The sequence below is a fragment of the Natrix helvetica genome, assembly GCF_964273705.1.
Source record: "Natrix helvetica genome assembly, chromosome: 3".
Classification (NCBI taxonomy): domain Eukaryota; kingdom Metazoa; phylum Chordata; class Lepidosauria; order Squamata; family Natricidae; genus Natrix; species Natrix helvetica.
In genome coordinates, this window is record NC_138549.1 from 153,614,831 (window position 1) to 153,642,752 (window position 27,922).

Genomic DNA, 27,922 nt, shown 5'->3' on the forward strand with positions numbered 1-27,922 from the left:
AGTGATTGAGTCATTGAGTGATTAGTGTTATTAGAAAAACACATATTCTTTCCTACCTCTCCCCACAGCATGGACATAGGGTGGTGCTTCTCCGCATATCTGGAAACACAACTTGTCGTTGAAATCTGGAATTTTGATAATCCTGCCAAAAATTAAGAGAATTGCATATAAGACAAAAGCGATGACTGGCAAAGTATGGATATTAACTTCTGTTTAAGTTATTCCATGTCACTGAATACCTAGGAATATATTCTACAGGGAATTCTCTAATTAAAACTAAATCAATCGATCAATCACAGCTCCTAATATGCTGTTTATTATAAGTAAAACTACCAAAATTAATAGACTATCAAAGGTCAAATGAAAGAATAAAGAAGTGCTAATTACCACGAACATGGTATCAGAAAACTCTGTTCTAAAGATGTTGCATTATGGAATTATTTTATTATTGTAAAATATACGTTTTCCCCAATTCAATTTCAAGCGTATGTTTAAGCTATTAAGTCAGACTCATTGGATAAACCTTGCGTAGTCTCTTTTATGGTTAACAGAAGACTATGAGTCATGCTTTTGGAATCCAGATTTATAGGTACATTTGTTCTCTGAATCAGGGGCACAAGATTATAAATCTATTGTGTCCATGTTCATATGTGTTCTCTCTATCTCGCTTGGAATATGCTTCCCATACAAGAATCCTCTCCAGGCTGCATTTCTCTAGGATCTTACTCTTTAGATTTGGTGGCCACAAGAAGTCGAAGAGGACGCCGAGAGCAGAAAGACTGGTTTAAGATGGTCTCAACCTCTTGAAATGAACGCAAGAACACAAGGTCCTCATTCATGGAATAAATTTTTCGACCAACCTGCAAGCCCGCCATCTGAAATGATGCATAAACATTACAAGCTACGCCACATTATTAAACATGTGAATAAAAAAGCAGAAGACAATTAGTGTGTCTTTCCCCCCACATTTTGCTTTGGAGAGCTCTATTTTTTTTTTTATAGAAAACTGAGAAATATCAACAGGTAAGCTTATAAAAAAGAATGTTTACCAAATTTGGATGCAATAAAAGTCTGATTAATGTAAGAAAACACTGGGTATACTCTAAAACATTCTTGATATACCTGGGCAAAGATGAGACAAATAAATGGCTCCCAAGAATAAGAACAGTAGGAACTATGCCTAAAAACATACACTCTGATAACACACTATGTTCATGGCATATGTTCTGTTATTCTTTTGTCAACTGATTTGCTATGATGCACCTAATTGGAAGATCACCAGGAAATACTGGGGGTTAAGAGTGTGATGACAGAAAATAAAATCCGGAGATTAGCATTGCAAGAATACTTTCATACTATTGCCAAAGAAACCTCAAGGACATGTCCGTGAAATCATCAGGATGCAAACTCAACTCAAAGGAGACATTCTCTAGGGAGAAGAAAACTACAAGGGTGACAACGGAAAAGATTTCACAATCAAAGCTACATTCTAGGTTTGGTATCAATTATTTTTCTTTAATTTACCAGAATAACTGCTATCTTCTTAGAAATCTTATACATAACTTTCAACAATTTACAAAGGAACCAATGCACAACCATGCCAGTGGTTGGTTGCCTTTACCGTCACTCCTGTTTTGGTGATTGGGCAGGCATGCATTCTGTTCATGCACACACTTGACTCGCGTGCATAATACACCGCCCCTGTGACAACCAGCTGATTGTCGGGGCTCGTGCAGGCGCTGCACGCTGTGTGCATGTGCGCAATTTACCTTTTGCCATAAAAACAAGTATAGAGCGCAGGCGGGCGGGCGGGCCAAAAGAGCCACCGTACCAGTTCGCTCTCAGCTTCTCTGGGCCACTACCAGTTCTACTGAACCAACCCAAACCGGCAGCAATCCACCTCTGAACCATATAGCAAATAAACTATGATGCATAAGTGTACAATAAATTTAGCCACAAACTGGAATTTCAAAAAGTGGCAGCAAATTTAAAATGATACAATTAATTGGAATAGTTCCTGTATTCCCTGTTTCAATTCCTAATAATCAGGGATAGTTAGCTGGATGTTGGCTTTCTATGTGAGCTTTTGCATGGACATAGATCAAACAGCTGTTAAATGCAATTAAATTAAGTTTCAGACAGCTGGTTGTCAAATGTTTCCTCAAAGCAGAGGAGTAAACATGTTTGGGGGGAAACACCTTGGTTTGTTTCTTCATCTTGACTGTCTGTGACTGTATTTAGTATGAAACACGCACAGATGAAATATCCAAATAAATTCCATCAAACTAGACTTACTCAATCATCTACAGAGCTAACAATTTGTCAGAGTTGAAAGCATCTATTGACAAGGCAACATGAACCCAAAAATTCTGCAGAAGCCTGAAAAAGGTACAAAGGTCTTCGGCTTCCAGGGAAAGAGGTTTCTAGATTATTTGAGAAGAGTTAGGAGTGATCCAGTTTTGGATTGGGACATTTTTCCCCTCCCCATAAATTTAGTAACTGACTTCTTGTGGGCTTGAGCACCTAATTGGAGTATAAGGATAGTCATAATGTTACCCTATGTTATTGCAAATATTGAATCATTACTAAAAATTATAAATTATTCTGACCATACTAAAGAATTTTATAAATGACATTTATAAATGTCATTACTACTAATTGTTATTGATGATACTAGTGCATGAAATGTCACTCAGAACAGAATCTGGTGCAGCTTATGCTATATTTCTATCTGCATTTTATTGGTATTGTACTGTAATGTACTGTACTATACTATATAGGGATTGCCACAAAGAAGAAGGAGTCAAGCTATTCTCCAAAGCACCTAAAGACAACACAAGAAGCAATGGATGAAAACTAATCAAGGAGAGAAGCAACCTAGAACTAAGGAGAAATTTCCTGACAGTAAGAAAAATGCATCAGTGGAATGACTTGCCTCCAGAAATTGTGGTTGCTCCAACACTGGAAGTTGTTAAGAAGATGTTGGATAACCATTTGTCTGAAATGTTATAGGGCTTCCTGCCTGAGCAGGGGGTTGGACTAGAAAACCTCCTAAGTCCCTTCCTACTATGTTATTTTGTTCTGTTCTGTTCTATATTCATATACTAGCCAGCCAGTTTCGTATAGTGGTTAAGGAGACCGTGAGTTCTAGTCCTGTCTTAAGTATCAAAGCCTAAGTCGAAGTGACCTTGGGCCAGTCAGTCTCTCTTAAATAAATGACTGCTCTTTTTCAACACACCAAGCTAATGAATTAAAGAGGGATTTTTGGATTGAACATCTCATAGGAGTTTAGATTAGAAGAAAATCTGCCTACTGTAGCTTACAGGTAGTCCATTTGTTTAATGAATATTTGAAGTTGCAAAAGTACCAGAAGAAATGACTGGCAATTGATCCTCACGTAACCGTTGCAGCATTCCCATGGTCACATGATCAAATTTTAGGGGCTTGGTAGCTAGCATGTGTTTGGCAGTTGCAGTGTCCCAGTCATGTGATCTCCATCTGTGACCTTTCCAGCGAGCTTCTAACAAGCAAAGCCAGTGGGAGGAGATGGATTTGTCTAATGACAGCTTAAGTCACTTAATAATTGCAGTGATTCAGTTTGTTGTGGAAGCACAGTAAAAGTCAGCTATAGAGACATCATGACTTACCTATGTCGAATAGGTAGGTGTGTGTGTATGTGGGTGGGTGGGTGGGTGGGTGGGTGGGTAGGTGGGTGGGTGGATGGATGGATGGATGGATGGATGGATGGATAGATAGATAGATAGATAGATAGATAGATAGATAGATAGATAGATAGATAGATAGATGATAGATGATAGATAGATAGATAGATGATAGATAGATAGATAGATAGATGATAGATAGATAGATAGATAGATAGATAGATAGATAGATGATAGATAGATAGATAGTTAGATGATAGATAGATAGATGATAGATGATAAATAGATAGATAGATAGATAGATAGATAGATAGATAGATAGATAGATGATAGATAGATAGATGATAGATAGGTAGGTAGGTAGGTAGGTAGGTAGGTAGGTAGATGATAGATAGATAGATAGATAGATAGATGATAGATAGATAGATGATAGATAGATAGATGATAGATGATAAATAGATAAATAGATAGATAGATAGATAGATAGATAGATAGATAGATAGATAGATGATAGATAGATGATAGATAGATAGATAGATAGATAGATAGATAGATAGATAGATAGATAGATAGATGATAGCAAGCAAAAGGATCCACTTATAATTCTGATAATATTAAGTGGCAACAATATGCAGAAAATCAGAAAGAATACTTTTTCAGAGAAATGTAGATGTAGATGTTGGTTGTTTTCCAAAATGTTCTGGGTTGAAAAGTGAATTGTTGTCTTGTTTTCCTTTTTTAGATATTGCCAAGAACCCCAACTAATTTGGGCATTTATTAATGTTGCACATAAATTAATGAAATAACTACTGACTACCCCAAGACCAAGACCAATTTATTATTTGTGTAGGAAAGCACATTGGAATAACATACACATAAACATAAAGAGCAATACATTTGCATGGATTCTTTTCCTAAAGATCTACAAAAAAGGTTACAGGGAAAACTGTCCACTTTTGAAATCTTATTGGATGAATATTCATCCTTATGACATACGTAATATTTTGTGTGACTTTTCCTCTATAAATAAGAATTATGTTTATTACTAAAAGGTGTCCCTTTCTACAAGAATCATATGCTTACATCTTATTTAATTCATCAGAAAATTGCTTCAATTAAGTTCAGAGCAGTATGAATTCTATGTGGAGTATGTTTTAAAATGTAATATTTGATACCAACAGTGATCAAAGTTTTCTAAAGAATTTTGGATTTTTTTAGTGGAAAAAAATACATTTCTAAAATTTTTCACAGATTATTCTCAGTTCCTGGCTCATGGTTACCATAAACACAGTTATGCAAAACAATCAAAACTAGAGAATATAATATGCAATTATACAACCACGTATATTTTCTGTAATTTCGACTGGATTTCAAATACATTTTCTAAAATGCATGAGGTACAAAAGATTATAAAAATGAGTCTATATCTTATTTCTCTTATTATTCATGTAGTGTCAATAAACACTATTTAATATGGCATTTTACAATCCCATAAATATCACCAAGATTTTACAAGCCTATAAATATCACCAAGATTTTATAGCTCCCTTCTTCAACCTGGAGAGCATCAAGCCACCAGAGGTTTTAACCAATGATTTTTAGCCACTTAGCTGGTTCTTTTGCTTGATGCTTTGCAATATCAAAACCCAATTAAAGAATTGAATAAAATATTATTGTCACAAGATTTCAAGTCCTGGAAATAGAGCCAATGGTTCATAGCAAAAATTTAAGGAAAGGAATAAAAAATATTTTGGAATGTTTTTTAAACCTTTTTCAAAAACACACTTGCCAAATTGTGTGCAACTATAGCCTTTTCTGTTCCCAACAAAACCCTTGTAATAGGTGACTGTCCTATGAAACTGAAAGAATGATTTGTCAGCCAATAGTTTATTGAGAAGTTCAGCTATTAAAATACTCTCTAAGCAGATACCATCAATCATGACAAAATAGATAATCAAGCACAATCTTCTCCAGCCAAATGACCTCTGGATGAAGTACATCTCCCATTATTCCCACTCAACGTGGCCAATGTCTAGAGATAGGAACTGTAGTTCAATCTTTCTACAGGATAATAGGTTGTAGACTGCGGACAAGCACAATCATTTTACACAAACTGCTTGGGAGGCAGAATGCTGCCCTTGGGAAACTAAGGAGGTCTGGAAATGCTTAGCAAATAAAAAGATAACCATCCAGCAATTCTTTCCTTCTACATGAGAATATTTCATCTCAACACCTAATCATCTCCTTCAAACCAGGGACTTGTTAGTGAGAGACCAATGGGAGCAACAGCCAAGTAAACTTTACAAGGAGAGGGTCTACCTAGGGTTTAGTTCAGCATTTGAAATGATTAGTTTTTTAAAAAAAATCTTTCAAGAGAGTCAAACAAATTATTTAGGTTTCATAGCAAAGGTCACATTTCCCCAAGCTCATGGTCTCCAGGTGTTGACAGGTAGTTTTTTAAACCAGTTATAGAATTGGAATACAGCATCTAGCTCTGGTCACAATACAAAAAAGATGTTGAGACTCTAAAAAAAGAAGTGCAGAGAAGAGCAACAATGATGATTAGTGGTCTGGGGGCTAAAACATATGATGAAGAGTTGCAGAAACTGGGTATGTCTAGTGAGTCTAACCAAGAAAAGGACTAGGGGTGACATGATAGCAGCCTTCCAATATTTGAGAGGATGTCAAGCACTTGATGGCAAGGCAAGAATTAAACTTATGGAAACTAAGCAAAAAGAGATCCAGCTTAGAACTAAGGAGAAATTTCCTGAGAGTAAGAACAGTTAATCAGTAAAGCAGGTTGCCTCCAGTAGTTGTGGGTGCTCCACAGTGGTGGGTTTCAAATTTTTTTAGAACCTATTATGTAGGTGTGGCCTATTTTGTGGGTGTGGCTTGGCAGTCATGTGACCGAGTGGGAGTGGCCAACTTGTAAAATGTGCTGAAAATCATTTAACAACGCTCTTACTTAGCAACCAAAATTTTGGGCTCAATTATGATCATAAGTTCTTTCTTTTTCTTTCTTTCTTCCTTCCTTCTTTATTTCACACACATACACACACACACACACATATATATATATATATATATGTATGTATATCTCCCTCTTTCTTTCTTTTCTTTCTTTTTCTTCGTCCCTTCCATTCTTTCTTTCTTGTCTCTCTGTCTCCCCCACTTACTTTCTCTTTCCTTCTTTCTCTTTCCTTCTTTCTCTCTCTTTCTCTCTCTTTTTTTCTCTTTCTCCCTCTTCCTTCCTTTTATTCTCTTACTCTTTCCCTTTCTTTCTCTCTCTCTCGCCCCCCCCCCCATCTCTCTCTCACACACACATACCTTCCAGTTGGTGAAAATTTCTGTTTTGCCAGCTGGAAAGCTGGCAAAGAAGCCTCATTTTCCCTGTTGCCTGCAGCTCTCGGAGGAAGGAGGCAGGGAAGCGACCCCCGGACCTCATCTCTGCCACCTTCCTCGAGTGCTGGCTTCGGGGATGGCCAGCCTCTCCCATCACTGCGCCCTTCACTCGCCTTTCACCCAGAGGCTCTGCCAGTAGGGCACCTTCCATTTCAGCTCCCGAGAGAAGCTCGGGAGAGACGCGCAAACGACTGCAACTCGAGGCTCCCGAGGAGGACGCTAGACACTGGGGGTGGAGGTGGTGCCCGCCGCTGATCCTTCTGCTGCTCTCAGTAATGCAGGCTTCTTGAAGAGCATTAAGTTGCAGGCACAGTGGTGCACCAATTCCAGCAACTGCGTTTTCCCTTGAAATTTGCTGTCCCGGCAACCCAAAGGGAACATTCTCCCAGCAGCATCTCAGGCAGTCCCATCCTTAACCAGGAGGGTGTGAGGTCGGCTGGACGCAGTTTGGTGCCTCCTGGCTCCCCTCAGATCATCGAGTGGCCTCGTGTACCTGTTCATATGGCCTGCGTGCTTCCAGCGGAAATGGGAAGCGTGGGGATCTTATTGTAGTAGGGGAGGGGAGGCTGGAGCAGAAGGTTAAATAAACAAATTTGGCTTTGCTTCCTTGCACAACAAGAGAGAAAGTTGCCTGAGACGCTGCTGGGAGAATGTCCCCTTTTGGTTTGCAGGAACAGCAAGTCTCAAGGCAAAACCCAGCTGTGTCTCAGGCAACTTTCTCTCTTGCAGCACAAGGAAGCTGGTTTTTGCCTTGAAACTTGCTGTTCCAGCAACGGGACATTCTCCCAGCGGCGTCTCAGGCAACTTTCTCTCTTGCAGCACAAGGAAGCTGGGTTTTGCCTTGAAACTTGCTGTTCCAGCAAACCGAAGGAGACAGTGCGTGCCCTTGGGCTTGTGCAGAGCCGAATCCTCGCCTCCTGTTCTACGGCTGCTGCACAACCCCACGTGGGGTGTGCTGCCCTCTTCTCTCTTGACAGTTGCCTGGTTAAAAAGAAGGATGAGGCTCTGCTGGTCTGGAGCCCATCCGAGAAGATGAGGAACGCGAGGGGGACCCCTCCCCCCACGGATGGGCTCCGGAGCAGCAGAGCCTCGTTCTTTTTTTTAACCAGGAGGCTGTCAAGAGGGAAGAGGACAGCGCGTGCCCTTGGGCTCGTGCAGAGCCAAATCCTCACCTCCTGTTCTTCAGCTGCTGCACAAGCCCACATGGCGTGCGCTACCCTCTTCTTTTGTCAGCCGCCTGGTTAAAAAAAAGGACAAGGCTTCACTGGTCCGGAGCCCATCCATGGGGGAGGGGTTCCCCTCGCGTTCCTCATCTTCCCGGATGGGCTCTGGACCAGCGGAGCCTTGTCCTTTTTTTTAACCAGGCAGCTGTCAAGAGGGAAGAGGGCAGCGCAGCCAAAGAAAAGGAGGCGAGGATTCGGCTCTGCACAAGCCCACGGGCACGTGCTGTCCTCTTCTCTCTGACAGCCACCTGGTTTGCTGAATCCGGCATGGCGGCGGGACTCTTGCCTTCGCTGGCAGCCACTTCTTGCCATCGCCGCTGCACCAGAAAGAAGCCGGTCTTTGGAAAGAATCTCCCCCTCCAGAGAGCCCATGCCGGGAGGCAAAAGAGGGCGGGCTGGTTTGAATGTGGACGAGTGGGCAGTTTGGGGCCAGCGCCTCCTTCGCTAATTCGGGCAGGCAGAGAAAGAAAGAAGGCCTGTGATAAAAAAACCCTGCCTCCAAGGGCGAAGGGGAGCACCTTCGCCCTCGACTATTGCATGCCTCCTTTCTCCACCCACCCCCTTTCTCCACCCGGCCACTAAACTGCCCGCTTGCCCGCATTCAAACCAGCCTGCCTCCTCTCTTTCAGCATGGGCTATCTGGAGGGGGACAGAAGGTCTCTCCCAAGACCTGCTTCCCTTACCTCGTGGCGCAGTTCCGGGACACGTTTGGGCAATGGGGAGGGGCTTTCTTGCATGCCTTTGGAGAAAGAAAGAAGGTGTACAAGAAAGCCCGCCCCCACTGCCCGAATGTTTGAATGAAGGAGGCTGCAGGCTCCTTTGCCCTCGGCTATGCGATCTCCTTTCGTTCTCTGCTGCCTGAACGAGTGAATGAGGCAGATGGAGAATGAAAGGAGATTGCGTTGGCGGGGGGAGCAAGCCAAGCATTCCAACCGGTTCTAAACGGCACAGTAGATTTGTGGAACCTGTTCTACTGAACCGGTGGGAACCCACCCCTGGTGCTCCATCACTGGAGGCTTTTAAGAAGAGATTGGGCAGCAATTTGTCTGGAATGGTATAAGGTCTCCTGCTTGAGCTTGGATTAGAAGACCTCCATTGTCCTGTCCAACTCTGTTATTTGGTAATCTGTATTTTGCATATAGACCAGGGGTGTCAAACTCACGACGTCAGGTGACATATTGGGACCTTTTTCCCCTTCACTAAACCAAGCATGGGTGTAACCAGCATGTGGCTCATCTGGCCTGCGGTCCTCGAGTTTGACAGCCCTGATATAGACATAACATCTGAATCCTTCTTTGGATTAAAGGCAGCCCAGGACCCTCTTTAGTTTACTGAGCAAGTTGAGGATACGAAATAAACAAATATACAGCTAGACCAGAGTTACACTGCACAAGTTCACTTACGGTGTAATAGTGCTGGTATCAAAGAGGGCTTATTTTTTCCACCTTCTCTGTCTCCTCACTGAACATCTCACATACACACACATCTCAAGGTCTTACTTGCTGAGACATTCAACATAGGCTGTCCCTTAAATTTCATTCCATACTTTTGTTTTCTACCATTTCAATGTAAATCCAGCAGGTGTCAGCACTTTGCTGATCTTTTCTGAACTTCAAAAGATAAGCAAATCTGGCCTGGCTATCCAATAGGAGATCATTAGGCAATCTTAGATTTGGGAGACTACACTGAAAAGTTGAAGGAACTGGAAAAAGGCAATAGCCAACTAGTTCCCCATTGTTGTTTAAGTAACTACATAAACATGTCCATATAATCATCAAAGTTGAATTTGATTCAAGGGTGCCTTTCTTATCTCAATATAATCTGCTGTGCAACTATATTCTCACTTATCAGTATTTTGATCATCAGAAAATGATTATTACTACCATATATAGTATTTTAATTTGCAGCTGACACACTTTTTCCCCTTAAGAGCCCTATAAGCATTTCAGGGAAAGCTGGTGATCAGGATCTCTTGCAGCATTTTATTTTTAATTTCAAAGCAATTAGAAAGGCTATTAATTTAGTGAGGAAATAGCTCTGTAGGTGGGTTGTGGAATTAACCCTTTCATTTCACTCTCATTTCCTGATCTTAATCCTTTCCCCTAAGATATTAATCACTCTGCTGCAGAGAAAAAAGGCAAACCACTTCCAATGATTGAAGATTGAAACACAGATTCATAGCAAATAGCTTCACATTTGCAAAAGGGTACATTATTCTGCCTTTTGGTACTGTCCAAGGGGTTTTGAAGTATTTGATGAAACTCAAATACTTTGGCCACCTAATGAAAAGGAAGGACTCACTGGAGAAGAGCCTAATGCTGGGAAAGATTGAGGGCAAAAGAAGAAGGGGACAACAGAGGGTGAGATGGCAGTCGGTGTGAGCTTAAATGGATTCCACAGAGGATGGTAGAGGACAAGAAGGCCTGGAGGAATGTGGTCGATGGGGTCGCAAATGGTCGAACATGACTTTGCAACGAACAACAACATTATTTTGGGCTTTTATTTATCACTTCAACCAACTTTCATAACTGGATGCCTTTCAGATATGAAGGCTTAGTGTTTGGGAAATGAATGGAATTTTAGCCCCAACATACCTGGAGTGTACTAAGTTGAGAGCAGTTTACTGGATTTTTCTGCAAAAATACTAGATCCGAGGGTGCAAAACCTTTCAGTACCCCAAAGCAATTTAATGAATCAGGGATTGTAGAAGGTGCTATGTGTTTTACCATTGTTTAAAAACATGAAACTCTGCAGGTTTATTTAGGAGGAAATAGTTACAAATCAGAAGTGCTTACCTCTGCATGTGAACCTCGGCGAACAGACTTTACCACAATGGCTTTATTCTTTTCTTCTATGTCAAATCCATAGTCATCCTCTTCTGGAAGAACCTTACAACAACATTAAAAAAATAAAATCTTTAATACACAAGAGTTGTTTTTTTGCAAAATAATAATAATAATAATCTATTTGGCTCCAAATAGTTTTGCTATTCCAATTCTTTCTTCCAAACTTCAACATCAACTAAAAACAAAATATTGTTCATTTCTTTCCATTACTTTCCATTACAAAATCAGTAAACTAAAAACTTACAGAGGAGAATCTTCTTCTTTAGCCTTTAATGATAGTTTTACTTATTTTTTTTCCTGAATGATGGAGATCTTTTTACTGAAGTGATTATTTATTAAGAAAAGCTGCACCCATACTTGTAGAAATGCAGTGTTTCAATTGCTTCTCGTTTCAGCTCAGTATGTACAACTGATGCCTTCAAGACAGTGACTGGCATACAGATCAGATAAAAGATAAAGATGCTGAGAGCTAAACTAATAGTAGGCATGATAATTTCATGTTTGCACAGTGTCTTAATCAAATTAAGGATTAGGACGGTTCTTAATCCAAATTATATTAAAAAACATCACTTCCTGCAAAAGCCTTTTTTTTTAGCTAAGATCTTTGGATGAAGGCCTGTTCTTCCCTGGTAATTAATTACAGGTATCCTGACTTAACAACCATTTGTTACCAACTGTTTAAAATTACAATGATGGTAGTTTCTAGCTGTTAAGTTCTATAGCAGGGGTGTCAAAGTGGCAGCACACACAGGGCATGCCCACCCCAGCTCTGCAAAGGGGAAAAACATCGCAAAACATCATGTGACGGCAATGTGAGGCCACGAGTTTGACACCCGTGTTCTAGAGTCAATTGGATCTAATGAGGAAATTCATTAACTTGATTTTTATTTGGAAAGATTTCAAAATTGTTTGAAAATGCGCCAAATGATTTCCCCCCCCCCCAAAGTTATGACTATAATTCAACCGAATTCATGTGGATAAACCCTCAGCAAACATGCATTGTTGGGATGCTAACCAGAGCAAATCATTTATAAATATGATAAATTGGTGATGTACTTAATACAAAACAATTCCGGCATAAATAACCTTTGATTTTAAACTCCCTTCAAATCCAAAACAGAGTTACACAAAGTTAGTATTAAATGTAATCTCAGATCATGAATGCAAATATTTATTTCTACATCCATCTAGGTTCTCATTAAATTTATCAGAATTGTAGAATAATATTTCATCCAACTAAAGAAATATCTCTCAGTAGTTTTAACTTTTAATAAAAGTCTACTCATAAATTGGAGGACTCTCCATCTTAAATGTGTGCAATGTTGTACAAGTTAATTTATATTAAACAAATTTAAAGGTAAAGGTTCCCCTCATACGTATGTGCTAGTTCCCGACTCTAGGGGACGGTGCTCATCTCCATTTCAAAGCCGAAGACCCAGCGCTGTCCGAAGACGTCTCCATGGTCATGTGACCAGCATGACTAAATGTCAAAGGCACACGGAACGCTGTTACCTTCCCACCAAAGGTGGTTCCTATTTTTCTATTTCTATTTTTACATGCTTTCGAACTGGTAGGTTGGCAGAAGCTGGGACAAGTAACGGGAGCTCACTCCGTTAAGCAGCGCTAGGGATTCGAACTCTGAACTGCTGACCTATCTGATCAACAAGCTCAGTATCTTAGACACTGAGCCACCACGTCCCTCATAAATTAACAAATTTATGGAGGTGCTAATGGCCTGGTTTAGGGGAAAAATGGAAGTTAACTGTTTTTTTAGATAAGCTAGTTTAGATATTAGAAGACAAGTATCTGTGGCATACTTTGTCTGCAACTATCACCATTTCTTCATGCCTAAACCACAATTTCTGCCTCTTCCCATGACTGGATCTGGATATGTCTATTCCAATAGGCCAAGTGAGCCATTGTTTTTCCTCTATGGAACAATTGTTCTTGGCTTCTGTAGTGAAGCCCTTCCTAGGATAGTCCTCAACTTATGCAAAATATCCATTCGTTTTTATCTTAGAGGGACATGCAGTTGAAAATCTCTCTCTAGTAGAGCGCAGAGATGAGATTTTTGTATTTACAACAGATTAATTGGCCCACAATTACAAGGTTTTTGGTTAGAATTGAATGCATTTGTTTGGATCGATTTTTCTTACCAGCAGGTTTTTAGCTAAGATGTTTTCAATAAGCTTGAAGTCATTTCGCAGAGGCTTACTCTTCGAATTTGTACCTTCCATCTCCTCATCAGCGTGAAAACGGAAGTACTGAGATTCATCTCTGAATTCACTCTTCTCCAATACTTGAGACCAAAAAGCAGGAAAACATGACATTACTTTCATTAATCTATATGAATTTACAAGTATAGTCACAGTCTTAAATTAATGTCAGCCATTGCAGTCTTATATATAGCTATATATGGTTTCTAAAGAGTCCTTAATGCCCTCCTAAAATGTCTGGGGTTGGGTGCTAAGCTTTGGGTTACGTCATTTTTCATTGAACGGCATTACAGTTAGATAACTGAGATAACTCTCTGAAAAAAGCTTTCCAGAAGCATGTGCTTTGTCCTATCTGGGCTGGGGGAAAAAGTTTTTTTAAAAAAAACTTCAAATCACATTAACAATGTTTCTTTCTGGAAAATAGACAATTGACACTGTAGTTTCAGAGAAAACCTCAGTGTGAAATTAACAGGATTCCTCCAACATCAACACAATGTTCAAAGCAAGTTTTTGGCTGAAATCAGTTCCTTCCCTTTCCTTATCTCTCTCCCCGTTTTTTTTCAAGCTCTATAAATCGATGGTTTGTGTCCTGTTAGCCCCCAATGGGGAAAAGTTGTTCTCTTTGCATCATGTCTGACACTGTGTCCCTGCAGCTAGCCAGGAGCCTGGCTTTCACACTGCTGACACAGAATCTAAAATATCCAAAGGAGGACACAAAACAACGGCTGCTTTTCATCCATGGCTTGGAAAAATTCCAATTGGTAAACATAGGTCCATTGTGAGGCTTCCAAAGGCCAGCCCATTCCATGAAAAACTGAAAATGGACATAGTGCTAAATTTACTCCTCAGCTGCAGCTCCTCTCCTCCAGCACTTTTAAAGTCATTTTTACTTGTCTGAAATGCGTCAACCCAAGTTTGAACATGGAGGTCATATACTCATAGCTTCAGGAATAGTATTATCTATGAAAGATATATAAAGGGAATGAGCAGATGCATTGCTTATCACCCATTTTTATAGTTTACTCAGATTTACTGAACTGGTCCTAACAAAATTCCTGTTATCATATAGGGCAGGGGTGTCCAAACTTGGGAACTTTAAGACTTGTGGACTTCAACTCCCAGAATTCCCCAGCCAGCCTTGCTGGCTGGGGAATTCTGGGAGTTGAAGTCCACAAGTCTTAAAGTTCCCAAGTTTGGACACCCCTGATATAGGGAGAGTCTGTTTGGTGTAGTGGTTATAGACCCTGGGCCTGAAACTATGTGTTCTAGTCCTGCCTTAGGTAGGACGCTAACTGGGTGACTTTGGGCCAGTCACCCTCTCGTAGACATAAGGAGACATCAATGGAAAACCTCTTCTGAAAAATATTGAAAGAAGTCCACTTGCCTTTTGGGAAAGCACTTTTGGGACAACCATGACCTGGTGGATGATCGAGACTCTCCAAAGACATAATGCAAGAAAACAACACTGACTTGCCAAAACTTCCATTTGGTTGCCAAGAGTTTTACTTGAAGGCACAAAAATAAGTATCACATTGCCCCTTCTTGGAGTTATTTCATTAGACATTCCATATTGATATAATAGTAGCCTTCCCAAGGCTGAACACTCAATCCTTAGATCTGCAAATTATGGGGGGGGGGCTATAATCTAACTCCTCTTATGGTAAATCACAATAGTCTGACATCAGAGCTGGGTTTCTACAGGTTCGCGCCCGTTTGGCGACCCGGTAGTGGAAATTTGGCCTTGGTCCCAGAACCGGCAGCAACCCAGGCTGGCCATACTCCCGAACTGGTTCCCCAGTTGCTGCTGCTGTTGCCGGCATGTTTTTTAGTAGTTTTTCATGTTCTTTGCACATGCGCAGAACAATTTACGGTGAACTGCGCATGTGCGCGAAGCAAATCGGTACCAACGCAAATAGGAACCCACCCCTGCTGACATAGAATAGGCCCAAATTATTTTCTCTATCTTTCATGTTCAGCAATGAATATGGATGCTCAGTCATCCCAAACAGTACCATCAATAAGCTTGGGGTAACCCTGAAGTCTGAATAAATGAAAAATAATATGTGGATAGTGGAGCAGGGAGTCCAAAACAACCTAATGAGGGAAATGGACCTGACTTAAAGAAAGGACAGGGAAGGCTTAGTTCTGAGCATTCAAGCCCAGCATCAGTTAAATGGTACTGTCCACAGCCCCTGCAAGGCCCTGTTTATATCTATTTTGATGCCTTAAAACCTTTAGGGCAGATATCCCCGTAGCCTCTTTGCACTTTGTTCCTGCTACTATCAATAGAGAGATGGCTGCACGTGTTGTAAGAGTAGAGGAGATGATTCACCAGAAGGCCTGCCAGCACCTCTGATAAATTAGGTTACACACATAAATTGGAAATGTCTAAGGCCATAAACGAAAGCTGGAAACTGGATCAGTGGTCTCATAACCTCAAAAATAATGTAAGGGGTCATCCCATTAATAAAATGCAATTCTTTGGGGGAAGGCCCTTTGGTTTATTATTAAAATATGCATATGGCATTCTGCGTAAAGCCGTGCTTATGAAGTATCTTTGCTAATTCAAAAAGAACATTATAAGAGCATAAATGCCAGTTTGGTCAAGAGGAGGTTCAAAGAATTTGGCTTTCTAGAAAATGCTCTCTGCAGAGGTGGGTTGCCCCCGGTTCGGCCCAGATCAGGCGAACCGGTAGGCTCCGTCCTGCATGCATAGAAGCATTGCGTGCACACACGCCTGAACCAATAGTAAAAAAATTGGCACCCCACCACTGGCTCTCTGTATTTCTTAAATCCGTTTCTTTTTCCTATTTTTCCTTCAAATGTCCAGAATACAATAGTTATCAGGACAAAAATGCAGACAGAAGTGGAAAATAAAATACATTAATTAAAACTGACTGAAAAGATGCCAGAATAATCTGAGGCCATTGTGTCTTCCTGTAGTTCTACTTTATTGCATAGCAAACAAAGAAAAGAAAGGCTGTGATGTGTGTGGATGAATTGCCTTTCATTTCATGGAGCCTCTGCTGCTCACTGAAAGACACCAGAAGACAGAGAAACCTTGCAAGTAAAATCCAAGTTGAATATACTTATCTTATCTAATAATATCCCTATGAGTTTGATTTATATATATATATCTATATATATCTATCTATATCTGTGTGTGTGTGTGTGTGTGTTGTATTTGTGCTGATAAAATAGGTCATACCAGGGGTTGTAACACAAACATACATATATATATATATATATATATATATATATATATATATATATATATATATATATATATATATATATATATATATATATATATATATATATATATATATATATATATATATATATATATACACATACATACATACATACATACATACATACATACATACATACATACATACATACATACATACATACATGCTGGTCTTGTTGTATTCGGGTCTTTTCCCAAATACAACAAGACCAGCATACCTACACCTGTGAAAATCTACGAAATATATATGTATGTATGTATGTGTGTGTGTGTGTGTGTGTGTATGTATGTATGTATATGTATGTATGTATGTATGTATGTATAGAAATGTGTGTATAGATGTGTATGTGTGTGTGTATACATACATACACACACACACACACATACATACATACATACATACATACATACATACATGATAAAATTGAACATAAGCAAGCAAAAGAAGAAAAAAAGATTCAGAAAAATACTATCTATAAGGAATTTTTAAAATACTATCTATAAGGAATTATAGCACCAGATTACACAGTTAGAGCTCAGGACATGTTAGTGCTCAGGTGGTGAGATTTTAACAATAAAAAACAAAGTACATTAAATTATTTTAACGATGTAAGGATTTTAATCTGAACTGGGTGAGACAAGTATATAAAATGGGCAGCTAATATGAATTTACTAAATATGTTAAATATACAAAAGAAAAAACTACTAAACATTACTAAATATTAGTTTCTAACTTCCCTTTGTTGTACTCTATGTAGAATAGAATGGAATGGAATAGAATAGGTTTATTGGCCAAGTGTGATCTCCAATGCTTGTAGACTTTTCTTTTCTTTTTGTGTTTCCAATTTCAATTCTTTTTTCCTTTAAAACCATATTTTAAATACTTATATTTGCATTGCTGAAAAATATACAGCAGTTATGGAAGCTACTCTTGCTTAAATAGGGTTAGATAAGTTAAATAGGGTTAAATAGGGCATGTTGTTACTTTTGCCATTACTTTGTACTCTCAAAGTTTAAGCTCTAGTCTGATATCTTTGGTAATGCACCTCTTTTTAAATGTGCTAAATTTGTCATAGCCATAAATATATGTCTTAATAAATTGTGATTTATTTATTTTTTCATTGTTTATTGATTCATTCACTCATTTTGTATGGAAAATGCTTGAACCCCCATATAAACTGATACTGTAGCTGTTTCAGAATTATTTCTCAAACAAAATAATCAACAAATGGACTTTTTGTCTTTTATCACAACTATTCACCAATCTTCACAGATTGGACTAGGTTCACAAACCACACAAAGCCATATGTTGGTTAACCATCATTTACTTAACCTCAGTTGGCAGGGCTTGAAAAGCACATTAAGTTATAAAATGTGGTTTACATACCACAAAGGCTGGGTTCATGCAATATATAAAGCCAAAGCTAAATTAATTGTATTATAGCTGAACTAAAACCTCTCTTCTCTTATTGCTCTCTTCTGTACAAAAGAGCATTTAACAGACAAGGATTTTCATTTTCTTTCCTTGATTCTCTTGCCTCACTTTTTCTTGCTGATTTGTGACATGCACCAGTGGTGGGCTTCAAAATTTTTTACTACCGGTTCTATGGGCATGGCTTGGTGGGCGTGGCGTGGCGTGGCTTGGTGGGCGTGGCAGGGGAAGGAAACTTTAAAATCTCCATTGCCTCTCCACTCCAGGGGAAGGTTACTGCAAAATCTCCATTCCCTCCTGATCAGCTGGGACTCGGGAGACATAGAATAGATGGGGGCGGGCCAGTCAGAGGTATTTACCAGTTCTCCGAACTACTCAAAATTTCCGCTACCGGTTCTCCAGAACTGGTCAGAACCTACTGAATACCACCTCTGACCTGCACACTTCCAGATATCCAGACAGAGAGAATAGGGAGTGTGAGGGAATAGAATTCCAATCCTCAGTGTTACAATTCTTCTTTGTTGTTAACTCTTTAGAATGAATTGTAATTTATTTGCAAATATATTTCTTACCAGGGAACTCTAGCATTTGCAGACTGATTTGGGTAAAAGGTCTTTCTTTAAGTTTGTTCCAATCATCTAATTTTACAAAAGAAATACTTTTCCATCACCAAGACTATCTGGTGAGAGATTCTGTGCTGCTTCTGTCTCCTACTTTTGAGTAACTAAATCTAGGATTTAGATTTTAACCTGCTTTCCTCACTGGGAGACACCCACTTCCACCAAGTTTAAACTATGACTACTTCTGCTTTTCAAATGTAGCTCTCATCCTAAATTGGGATGAAAAAGATTCTTTACCAGAATTGTACTATTTTTAGACACAGGGGAAGTAACTGGAATAACTGGGCTTGTCTGTTGCCTAACAGTCCAGTTTAGTAGCTGTTGAAAGCAACTATTACCTTGAAAATATATAGGGAGGGAAAGATTGTGATTCCAGGAGATGTAATCCAGAGTGTGCTTGATTTAAAAAGTCTGTCATAAAATTGACCACGTTTGTTGGTTAAAGAAACAAAGTTAAAATCCTTGATAATTGGTTAGGATAAGGATGAATTAACGGTTTACCATGATGCATAAAACCATTGTTACAGAGCCCGACTCCCAGTGCCACAGCATCCTCTCTGGTCTGACAGTCACCCTAGTAACAAGAGAAGATAAATGTTATATCCTGGGCAAATCGTAAATCAAACAATCCTACCACAACCAGATCCCAGTTCCCAAATGAACAGAGCAGTCTTTAGAAAGAGACAGTAGAAGTAATTAAAGCAGGACTCCCTTTACTTAAATCCCATTCACTCCTAAATATAGTACCTTTTGTCTTCCTTAAGCTTTGGGAGGACAAAGACCAGAATCTCATAAAGGAGCTGTTTTTAACAGTACACAGTTGCAGCCAGTTGTCTCTACAAAGAAGCTTTCTTTTACTAGCCATATAATCAAAGCCATCTATAGCTGGCTTTGATTTACGCATACCATAAAATACCTACTGAAGGATAATGACCCCTTACTTAGAGTTCTCAAAGATCAGTTTTAATAGGGAATAAATACAATAAAATATGAAATATCGTGCCTGTGTGCCCCATGAGAAACAGCTGCTTAAAATAATTACATATAGTCATATGATTTCATTGTGTTCAGGCTAATAGTTCTAGGAATGATGTAATAGGTGTTTTTGGCTGACAAGAAGAAAGCGGAAGAAAAAAAAAAAGAAACACATTTATTTTGGTGCCAGATCCCCATTTTATCTGCTCAACCACTTGTGTGGGTGGCCACTTGGAATGGAACTATATAGGCTTAGTTCCATATGGCAAGCAGTTCACATGAGCGTCTCCAACGAGAGTTGGGCAGTTTTAAGTTTATTAGTGTAGTTTCCTCTCTTTACCAAAAGATCACTCCCACTGGAATACGTTTCCCCTCTGTTCCACTTGAACTTGAAGATACTTTCTCATTCCTCAATCATACCAGAAACAATGCTCATGGATACTGCAGTTCCTGGCCTATTCTAAAATGCACAATTTCTTATTGAAACAGTCAGTAACATAGATATTCAAAGTACCGTATTTTTCCATGTATAAGATGATAATTTTTCTTAAAACTATTTACCTAAAAATGGAGGGGGGCCGAGAGGAGAACTACAGTTGCAAAACTGCCGATACATTATCTCTGCAAACAGCCTCATGAGTGAAACTTCCGATTGCAGAGACAAGCTAACAAATTTCCTCCAATCATGAGCCTTATGTATCTGACGTCAGCTGATGCTGTGGAAAGTATGTAGTCCAGGAGTCAGCAACAAGCGGCTCTGGAGCCGCATGTGGCTCTTTCATCCCTCTGCTGTGACTCCCTGTCGCCGGTCGACTCCACAATTGATAGGGCTTTCAGTTAGGACAGGTAGAGGAAAAAGGATGCTGCGCTAGGAGGAGAATCTATGGTGGGGAAACCGGACTTATGGTCGGCTCCAGAATTGAACGGGGGGCTTCCAGTTAGAACCTTTGTGGCTCTTTGAGTGTTTAAGGTTGTCGACCCCTGGTGTAGTCAGTGCCCAGGTGCGACAGGGAGCGGTAATGTCAGAGCGTTCTGAGCCCATAAAAATGTCAGAAAACAAAAAAATAAATATCAGTAACAGTAAGCGAATGTTTTACTCTGCAAAATAAATGTCTATTATATTGATTTCTGAATTTTGGGTAAGAAAAGTAGAGAGGGGGCGTCCTATACATGGGGGCAACTTTTAGATGGAAAAATACGGTATGTTGCCCTTGGCTTGAAGTCCCTTCCTTCCTTGGATTCCTAAGTCAAACTAATCAATGGTTTGGAGGGAAGGTTCAGTTATGAGTTTTGAAAATTCCTTTCTTTTCATTGAGAACTTTGTCCAGTAAAGTTAATATAGAAAGGAACAGAGGAGAGAAGATGGATAATTCTGTCTGCTAAGAAAGGGGTTGGAATACATAGCACTTCTGCTCCACTTCCTGGTCTATACATGGACAAATCTCCATTGTTTCCAACTATATACATACAGGATGAAATTATGGCCAGGAACTTTCAATAGCAATAGGATAAAGTAGATTCATTTGGTTTAGCAACTCATTCATACCCAGGACAATAAACCAAGCAAGACAAAGACTGAGCCTTGTGAAAACTACTAAACAGACCTTTAGTAATAGTTTTACATATTAGTTTAAGTTTTAAAACTGATACATAATAGTTTTAAGATGACAATATTATGTGCACCAAATGTCTCAATTAGCTGTTATAATTATCAATACCCTTTCTAGCCTTTTCCTTATCTTACAATATCAGAAAAAGAATGGTAAATTAAGACTTTCGTTTTGCTTATCTTTTGTCTCTAAAGTAGTTGCTATCCCCTGTGCTCTTTGTTTCCTTTTTCACTCTGCACCAGGATGAAAAAGGAAACAAAGCAACTTGATACCTTCCTTCTCTATATTTATCCCTGGGAGTTGCCTCAAAAATAAGGTACTAATTGGAAATGAATAGCAAAACTTTTCTTGATGAAAGGCAATCTCCAGCACTAGGTATCTTGTAGCAGCTATGGATGACAGGGCCAACAGATCAGGGCTGAAAAAAAATGGGCATTCACTAAATGACAGCAGAGCTGTCTGTCTCTTTGAGGTTGAGGGGTCATCTGGGTTTCTGCAGCTCAAATCTGGTAACTCTAATACAGTGTTTCTCAAGTTTGACTATTCTACAAGGCACCTGACTATATAGTTTGAGGTATAATACAAATGGAACAAGAATGGCCATAATAAAGTAGGAAGCCTACTTCTCCTTGTTCGGATAAAGAATTTTGCATTGTTGATATCTAAGCATGAATGGAAGACAAACTCGGCCTACTTCTGGTATCCTAACATAGGAATAAACAGCGACAATTTGTTCCAGACCACAAGAAATTATTCTGCGATACAAAGCTACTTAAATTATATTTTGATAATGGATCTGACATTTTTCTTTCACAAGAGCACTTTCTGAATTCCAACAGTTGTATTTGGATTCCTATCTTGCTTGTAAGCTTCTCAAAAGTATCCGGGTAGTCAGTGTCAGCACAAGGTACTAAAGCGGGGGTCACCAACCTTTCGGACCTCAGGCACCACTAAATTCATAATTTTAAATCCCGTGGACCACTAATAATGATTTTTTAAAAAGATAAATAGTATTTAGTGCAATATAAAAATGCAAGTAATTTTTCTGCGGACCACCAGAATTTCCTCATGGACAACCAGTTGGTGACCGCTGTACTAAAGGACTAGAATCTCAATCTTAAATCTTGTTATTAAAAGTATAAGTTGTCAAAGTCAAGTCCATGCAATATCAGTGGAATAATAAGGGACCTGGGAGTTATTTTAGAATTGTTATGTGCCCATCTAGATTAAGCTTGTTTAAAGAATTCAGTTACAGGTAAAGGTAAACACATGTGTGCTAGTTGCTCCTGACTTTAGGGGGCAGTGCTCATCTTTGTTTCAAAGCCAAAGAGCCAGCGCTGTCCAAAGATGTCTCCGTGGTCATGTGGCCGACGTGACTAAATGCCGAAGATGCAGGGAACACTGTTGCCTTCTCACCAAAGGTGGTCCCTATTTTTCTGCTTGCATTTTTTATGTGCTTTCGAACTGCTAGGTTGGCAGAAGCTGGGACAAGTCATGGGAGCTTACTCCGTTATGTGGCGCTAGGTATTCAAACCACCGAACTGCTGACTTTGTGATCGAAAAGCTCAGCATCTTAGCCACTGAGCCCTTTAAAGAATGTAGTTAGTAGAACATAAAAAGTTAAAATCTGGAACATCCTTATTTCATCTCCAGTTTGATAAATTCAATATTTACAATATCATAGAAGTCCTTCAGGTTGGACTCCAAAGGCTCCAACAGTTTGCGCGGAATAATTTTATGGAATAACATTGCAAAATGTGAAACAGTTGAGGCTGAACCCAAAAAAGAAGAGAAACATCAATATTTTTATGTTCTCATTACCTGAGCAATCAACCAATCCACTAGTTTATTTGCTGGGATCACTGATTTGTATGTCTTCAAGTGATAATCTCTATCTCTATGTCAGAAAAGAAAATTAGAAGATAAGTTAAAAATTATGGTTGGCCAGACACATTTTTAAAAAGTCAATGCCACATTTTAACCTGGGAGAGAATTTATAGAAAGGAAACCACTTCTCTCTAGATTTTCTGAAGTTTGTACTTTAAATATTTGGTTGCTCACTGAACAGGAGAGGGATAGCCTGGAATGACAAGAAGAAGAGCTGCTACCAAGGAAACTGTCAGATAAAAGAGGCTTGAGCCCAGGCCAACGAAGTAAAATAGTGTCTCAGACAAGCTGCTTGTTAGTTCACACAAAAATAATGGGAGGGGGGAGGGAAGCACATTTAGATATGCAAGATTCTCTTACTATTGCTGTTACCATTAAAGTAGTCCTGACCCACAGAACATTGATTTCTGAATCTGATCTACCCTGAAGGGCTGATACAGCCCTTTCAAATCCAGTTTCCTTTACATTATGGGACTGTAATTCCCAGAATTCCATCTGACCACGGTGGCTGGCAATTCTTAACGTGACAAGCATATTACATATGGAAGCTACTAAGTTATAAAATACTACTATATTATCAAATTTGACCTAAAACTCTTTTAAGAATGTATCTCTCAAACCTTATCATAATTTCCATCAGTCTTATACGTATTATCTCTCATTTTATTACAAAATTCTTTGAAACAGAAATGTTATGTATGTTTGCTATACCTTTATTATGTGTCAGGAGAAAGCTATAAAATCTCTGTAGGGAACCAATCATATTGGAATTATCCCCAATCATGTTTTATTTTACATTCCACTCATCTTTCCAAAACTGGCAAGGAATGCATGAGTTTTGGTTGCTAATTGTCAGATCCACTTGTGACAGTCCAATTAAACTGATTTCTTGCTAATTATGCCTATGTACAGGAATCTTCTCAATTAATGGTTAACACCTGCTTAGATATTAGTTATTAGTTAGATAAGAATCAAAAGAATTCAAGGGAAGTTGAACTTAGTTCGCTTGTGGCTACATAAGGATTCCAGGTGGATCCCTCTTTTAACTCCAACCTCAGATTCTGCCACTCTTCTCCTACACTAATGCTGTTGAATCTGAGGTCATCAAAATGCCACCATGAATCAGGGTCAGGGTCACTTCCTTGATTAATTTACTAATACTTTTTGTTTGCCTTTAAAATTATTTTTTAAACACAAGCTGAAGCACAAATATGGGCAACACACACACACATTCATTTACACATTTTAAAGCACCACTCCCCCTTTCTTAAGAGTTCTGTTGTTCCCTAGGAGACAATTTTCAATTAAATGGAACTATGCTTCATGAGATGCTTCTATGCACCAAAATGTACTAACATGAGAAGGAATGTTCATTTAAGTTAGCGCATTCTAGGAAAATTGAGAAGCTAGGGGGTCAGCTTCAGAAACTGGGATTCCAATCCCCTTTTTAAACAGACTTCATTACTTTGTGTAACCAGTGGTTTATTCTGATATAGTAGTCTGTTATTTAATAGTAGTAATCATCTGAAAGCTAAAACAGACCATCATCCAATGATATTTCAGTATACCAAAAAATAGCACATTGTGCTAAAACATACAATAATATTTAATTATAAAACATATGATAAAACACTAAACTAAAATTATTTTCCAGTTCTCTTGCTTGTTGATGTAATTATAAACAGCATATCTGTTATTCCTCCTAAGAGAACGTTAGCTATGTTTTTAAGAATAAATATTAGAATGCCTTTAAAGAAAGACAGCTAGGGATAACTTATCTTTAGAAAATTATACTATAAGAGACAATACAGTAGAAGAGGATGTCACACACTCTTAACTAACTGAAAACATAGTTAAGAAGGAATACAAATTATCCCAAACGGACAGCAATTTATTTCTGGTTCAATAACAAAAGGGAGAAAACTCCAAATGATGTGAGACATAGTACTGTATGAAGATTTTCAAATAATGAACTTACTTTATCACTGGTGTGTACAGACTGTGGAGACGACAATAGAGCCTTACACCCTATAAAGAAAAGCAATTGACAAGGTTGCAGTCTAAAATACAGGTTAAAATAGTAACTAAAACACATACAGAAGAACAGAGGTAAGCCTGAGTAACCCTTTGAGGGTTGCTGAGGGACTTAAACTATAACAGTTCACAATCTGTTAAAATAAAATAGAAAAACAAGTAAAAAACGTTTTACTTATTTCATAATTTCCCCAATATTTCTTGGAACTAAAATATTTTAAAGCAACTATTTTGTTCTCACAATTGACACTGAGTTAATTATGTCTAGTCTTCCTCAACTGTACTTGAATAGACAATGAAATCTATTTGGCTGCAAAACATGCTATTTCCTCATCAATTATAATAATAGTAGTAATCACAAAAAACAAAGTCCTGCAAATAGAAGTAGAATGACTATGGCAAAAGAAAGCAAAGATAGTACTAATACTACCGTAATAGGCGTTTTGTACTCAGTTCCAAAATATCTGAACATCCTCCGCATTGATAAAATCGGCATCAGTTAATTGCAAAATACCTTTAATACCATTAAACAACATCTGTGTTATCACAGGTCATAGGTGGATAAAAATGCTAAATCCAGTTAAAACATCTGGCTGACTGTGCAATCAACCATAATATTTTACATATCCCATATTTCTACAGAAAATGCATCTTGAAAGTGTCAGTGTGGGAATAAAGAAAATGATTCTTTAAAATATAACAGACAAAGAAAATGTTATCAACAATGTAAAATAAGTTATAGAAAGTTGAAATATATTATTAAGCTAACACATATTTTTTCCACAGTTTCAGCAGCAAAACCATAAGTACCTTAGACATGATGTCTTCTAATTCACTCCGTGGCTTGTATGTCCCATCATCATAACGAAATCTGTACATCACCTGTTCATTTTTGAAGTGGTGCTTATCTGAAACTAACCATCAAGAGTAATAAACAACTTTTATTTTCCATTCTCTAGCATGAAGTCCTCCAAACCCAAGATTTGTTGAACAAGATTTGGTTACTATAAAATAATACAGGAATTCTTAATTAACAATGGTAAGTGATGTGGTCATAACGTGTGACACTACATAACCACCCTACTTAGCAGTGGCAGTACCTGGAGTCCCTGTTTACCATTGTTAAGTGAGGACTGCATGAGTAATTAAGCAAGGATGTCACAGGATTGCAATTTTTGACTTCCTGCCTTTTTCCCCAATGACTTTGCTTGTGGAACGCTAGCAAGAAAGATCACAAATCATGATTATGTAACTATGGGACACCACAACAGTCAGAAATCCAGGCTAGTTGTCAAGTGCCTAGATTGTAATCACATGACTGGGGGTGGGGGGGGGAACTGTGCTGGCTAGAATTTAAAAGACTGGTTATAACTACCACTCATTCAGTGACATTACAACTTTGGATGCTGAATGAGTGATAATTAAATGAGGACCACCTAGGCACAAAGACAAAAGATTGTATTAAATGGTAGTCCTTTCGTAGCAAAACATACTTCTGCTTGCACAGATCATTGCATCTACACCCACTATATCTGTTCACATCCTTGGGAAATAGTACTAGAAGTATACTTGCAAAAATTTCTGTAGCCAAGATAAAAGTGATATTATTAGTAATTTGTATTTAAAATAATAATAAAATTGCCCCCTTGGTCATGTATTTAACTATTTACTTTTCTTCTTCTTTTTCTCTCATACTGCATATTACAATTTAGAAACAACACAACATCCAACTGGACACTACATCTTTCTAGATGTAGAAAGTAAGAAGGTTGACGTTGATGGAAATATGGGGGAATCATTACTTAGGCAAAAAAGGCTGGAATATTTTTAAAATTCAGATCAAGATAACCTAGGTTACACTGGCAGATGCCTCTCTAATTCACTGAAGTATAAGGAGGAGGAGGAGATACAGCATTGCCAGACCTGAAAGATTCTGTTATAGTTAATCTCAATAAAAGCAGTTTTAGCCTTTATGGGGAGTCGATTTCCTGTTCTGATCTACTTAGTGGGCTTGACACTAGATTGCCCTGGGGGATCAGACAATGTACTTTTGCATTAAGGTAAAGCCATTACTGGATTTAATCCAATAACTAATAGCAGTGAGATCGTATCTTAGTGGCAAAGCATACGGTTTATGTGTGAAAGGATTCAGATCCAAACTCTGCAATTTTCACTTAGAAAACAATCAAGAGGAATAAAGTATGAGGAAGACTTTGCCATGGAAATCTATAACAGAGGGCAAGCAGGGGCAAATGACAATATTCATATGATAATGTAATCATGCAAATACTCATAATGTATGAGTATCATTATGCTCATAGTGTAATAGCAGTTGTATATATTGAGATTTTGCTTCATTGCTTTTTGCTGCAGAAGACACTGGGTTTTTCATTGCTGGAAACCCTGGAGAGCTCCGACCAACAATAGCAACCTACACTGACAAATAATAGTTTCCTGCGATATTGCAGTATCTTTCAGACCCTTTAAAATGGCATTGAATTAGCTGGAGAGGTGTCTTTCCATGAAGGGCTGACAGGGATCATCAGTTAAATAGGTCTTCATTATTATGACAATTACATATAATATGAAGAGGCATTGTATCAAAGAAGCAACAACTTTGTTAATATTGTTGTGCCAAGCATCTGCTGTAACAGAAGGAGATTATTGAGTAGTATATCTTTATGTAATTACATAATTACAGCTATATCAAGTCTTTTTTTCCTAGTACATTGCCTAAAAGAATGGCTAGATTCTAATTATTT

General features: G+C 38.6%; 1 protein-coding gene across 4 annotated transcripts in view; it reads right to left on the bottom strand.

The window, feature by feature from the left end:
- Positions 1-27,922, bottom strand: part of PREX1 (phosphatidylinositol-3,4,5-trisphosphate dependent Rac exchange factor 1) — a 258,200-nt gene that overhangs the window by 48,442 nt on the left and 181,836 nt on the right. For all 4 annotated transcript variants that reach the window (XM_081947018.1, XM_081947019.1, XM_081947020.1 and 1 more), the window contains exons 12-19: positions 25,971-26,074; positions 25,105-25,154; positions 23,061-23,136; positions 19,156-19,228; positions 13,290-13,432; positions 11,083-11,175; positions 727-875; positions 57-142 (exon numbers count right to left, since the gene is read on the bottom strand). In XM_081947018.1, coding sequence (XP_081803144.1) covers positions 57-142; positions 727-875; positions 11,083-11,175; positions 13,290-13,432; positions 19,156-19,228; positions 23,061-23,136; positions 25,105-25,154; positions 25,971-26,074 — 774 coding nt within the window. The remainder of the gene's footprint in view (positions 1-56; positions 143-726; positions 876-11,082; positions 11,176-13,289; positions 13,433-19,155; positions 19,229-23,060; positions 23,137-25,104; positions 25,155-25,970; positions 26,075-27,922) is intronic.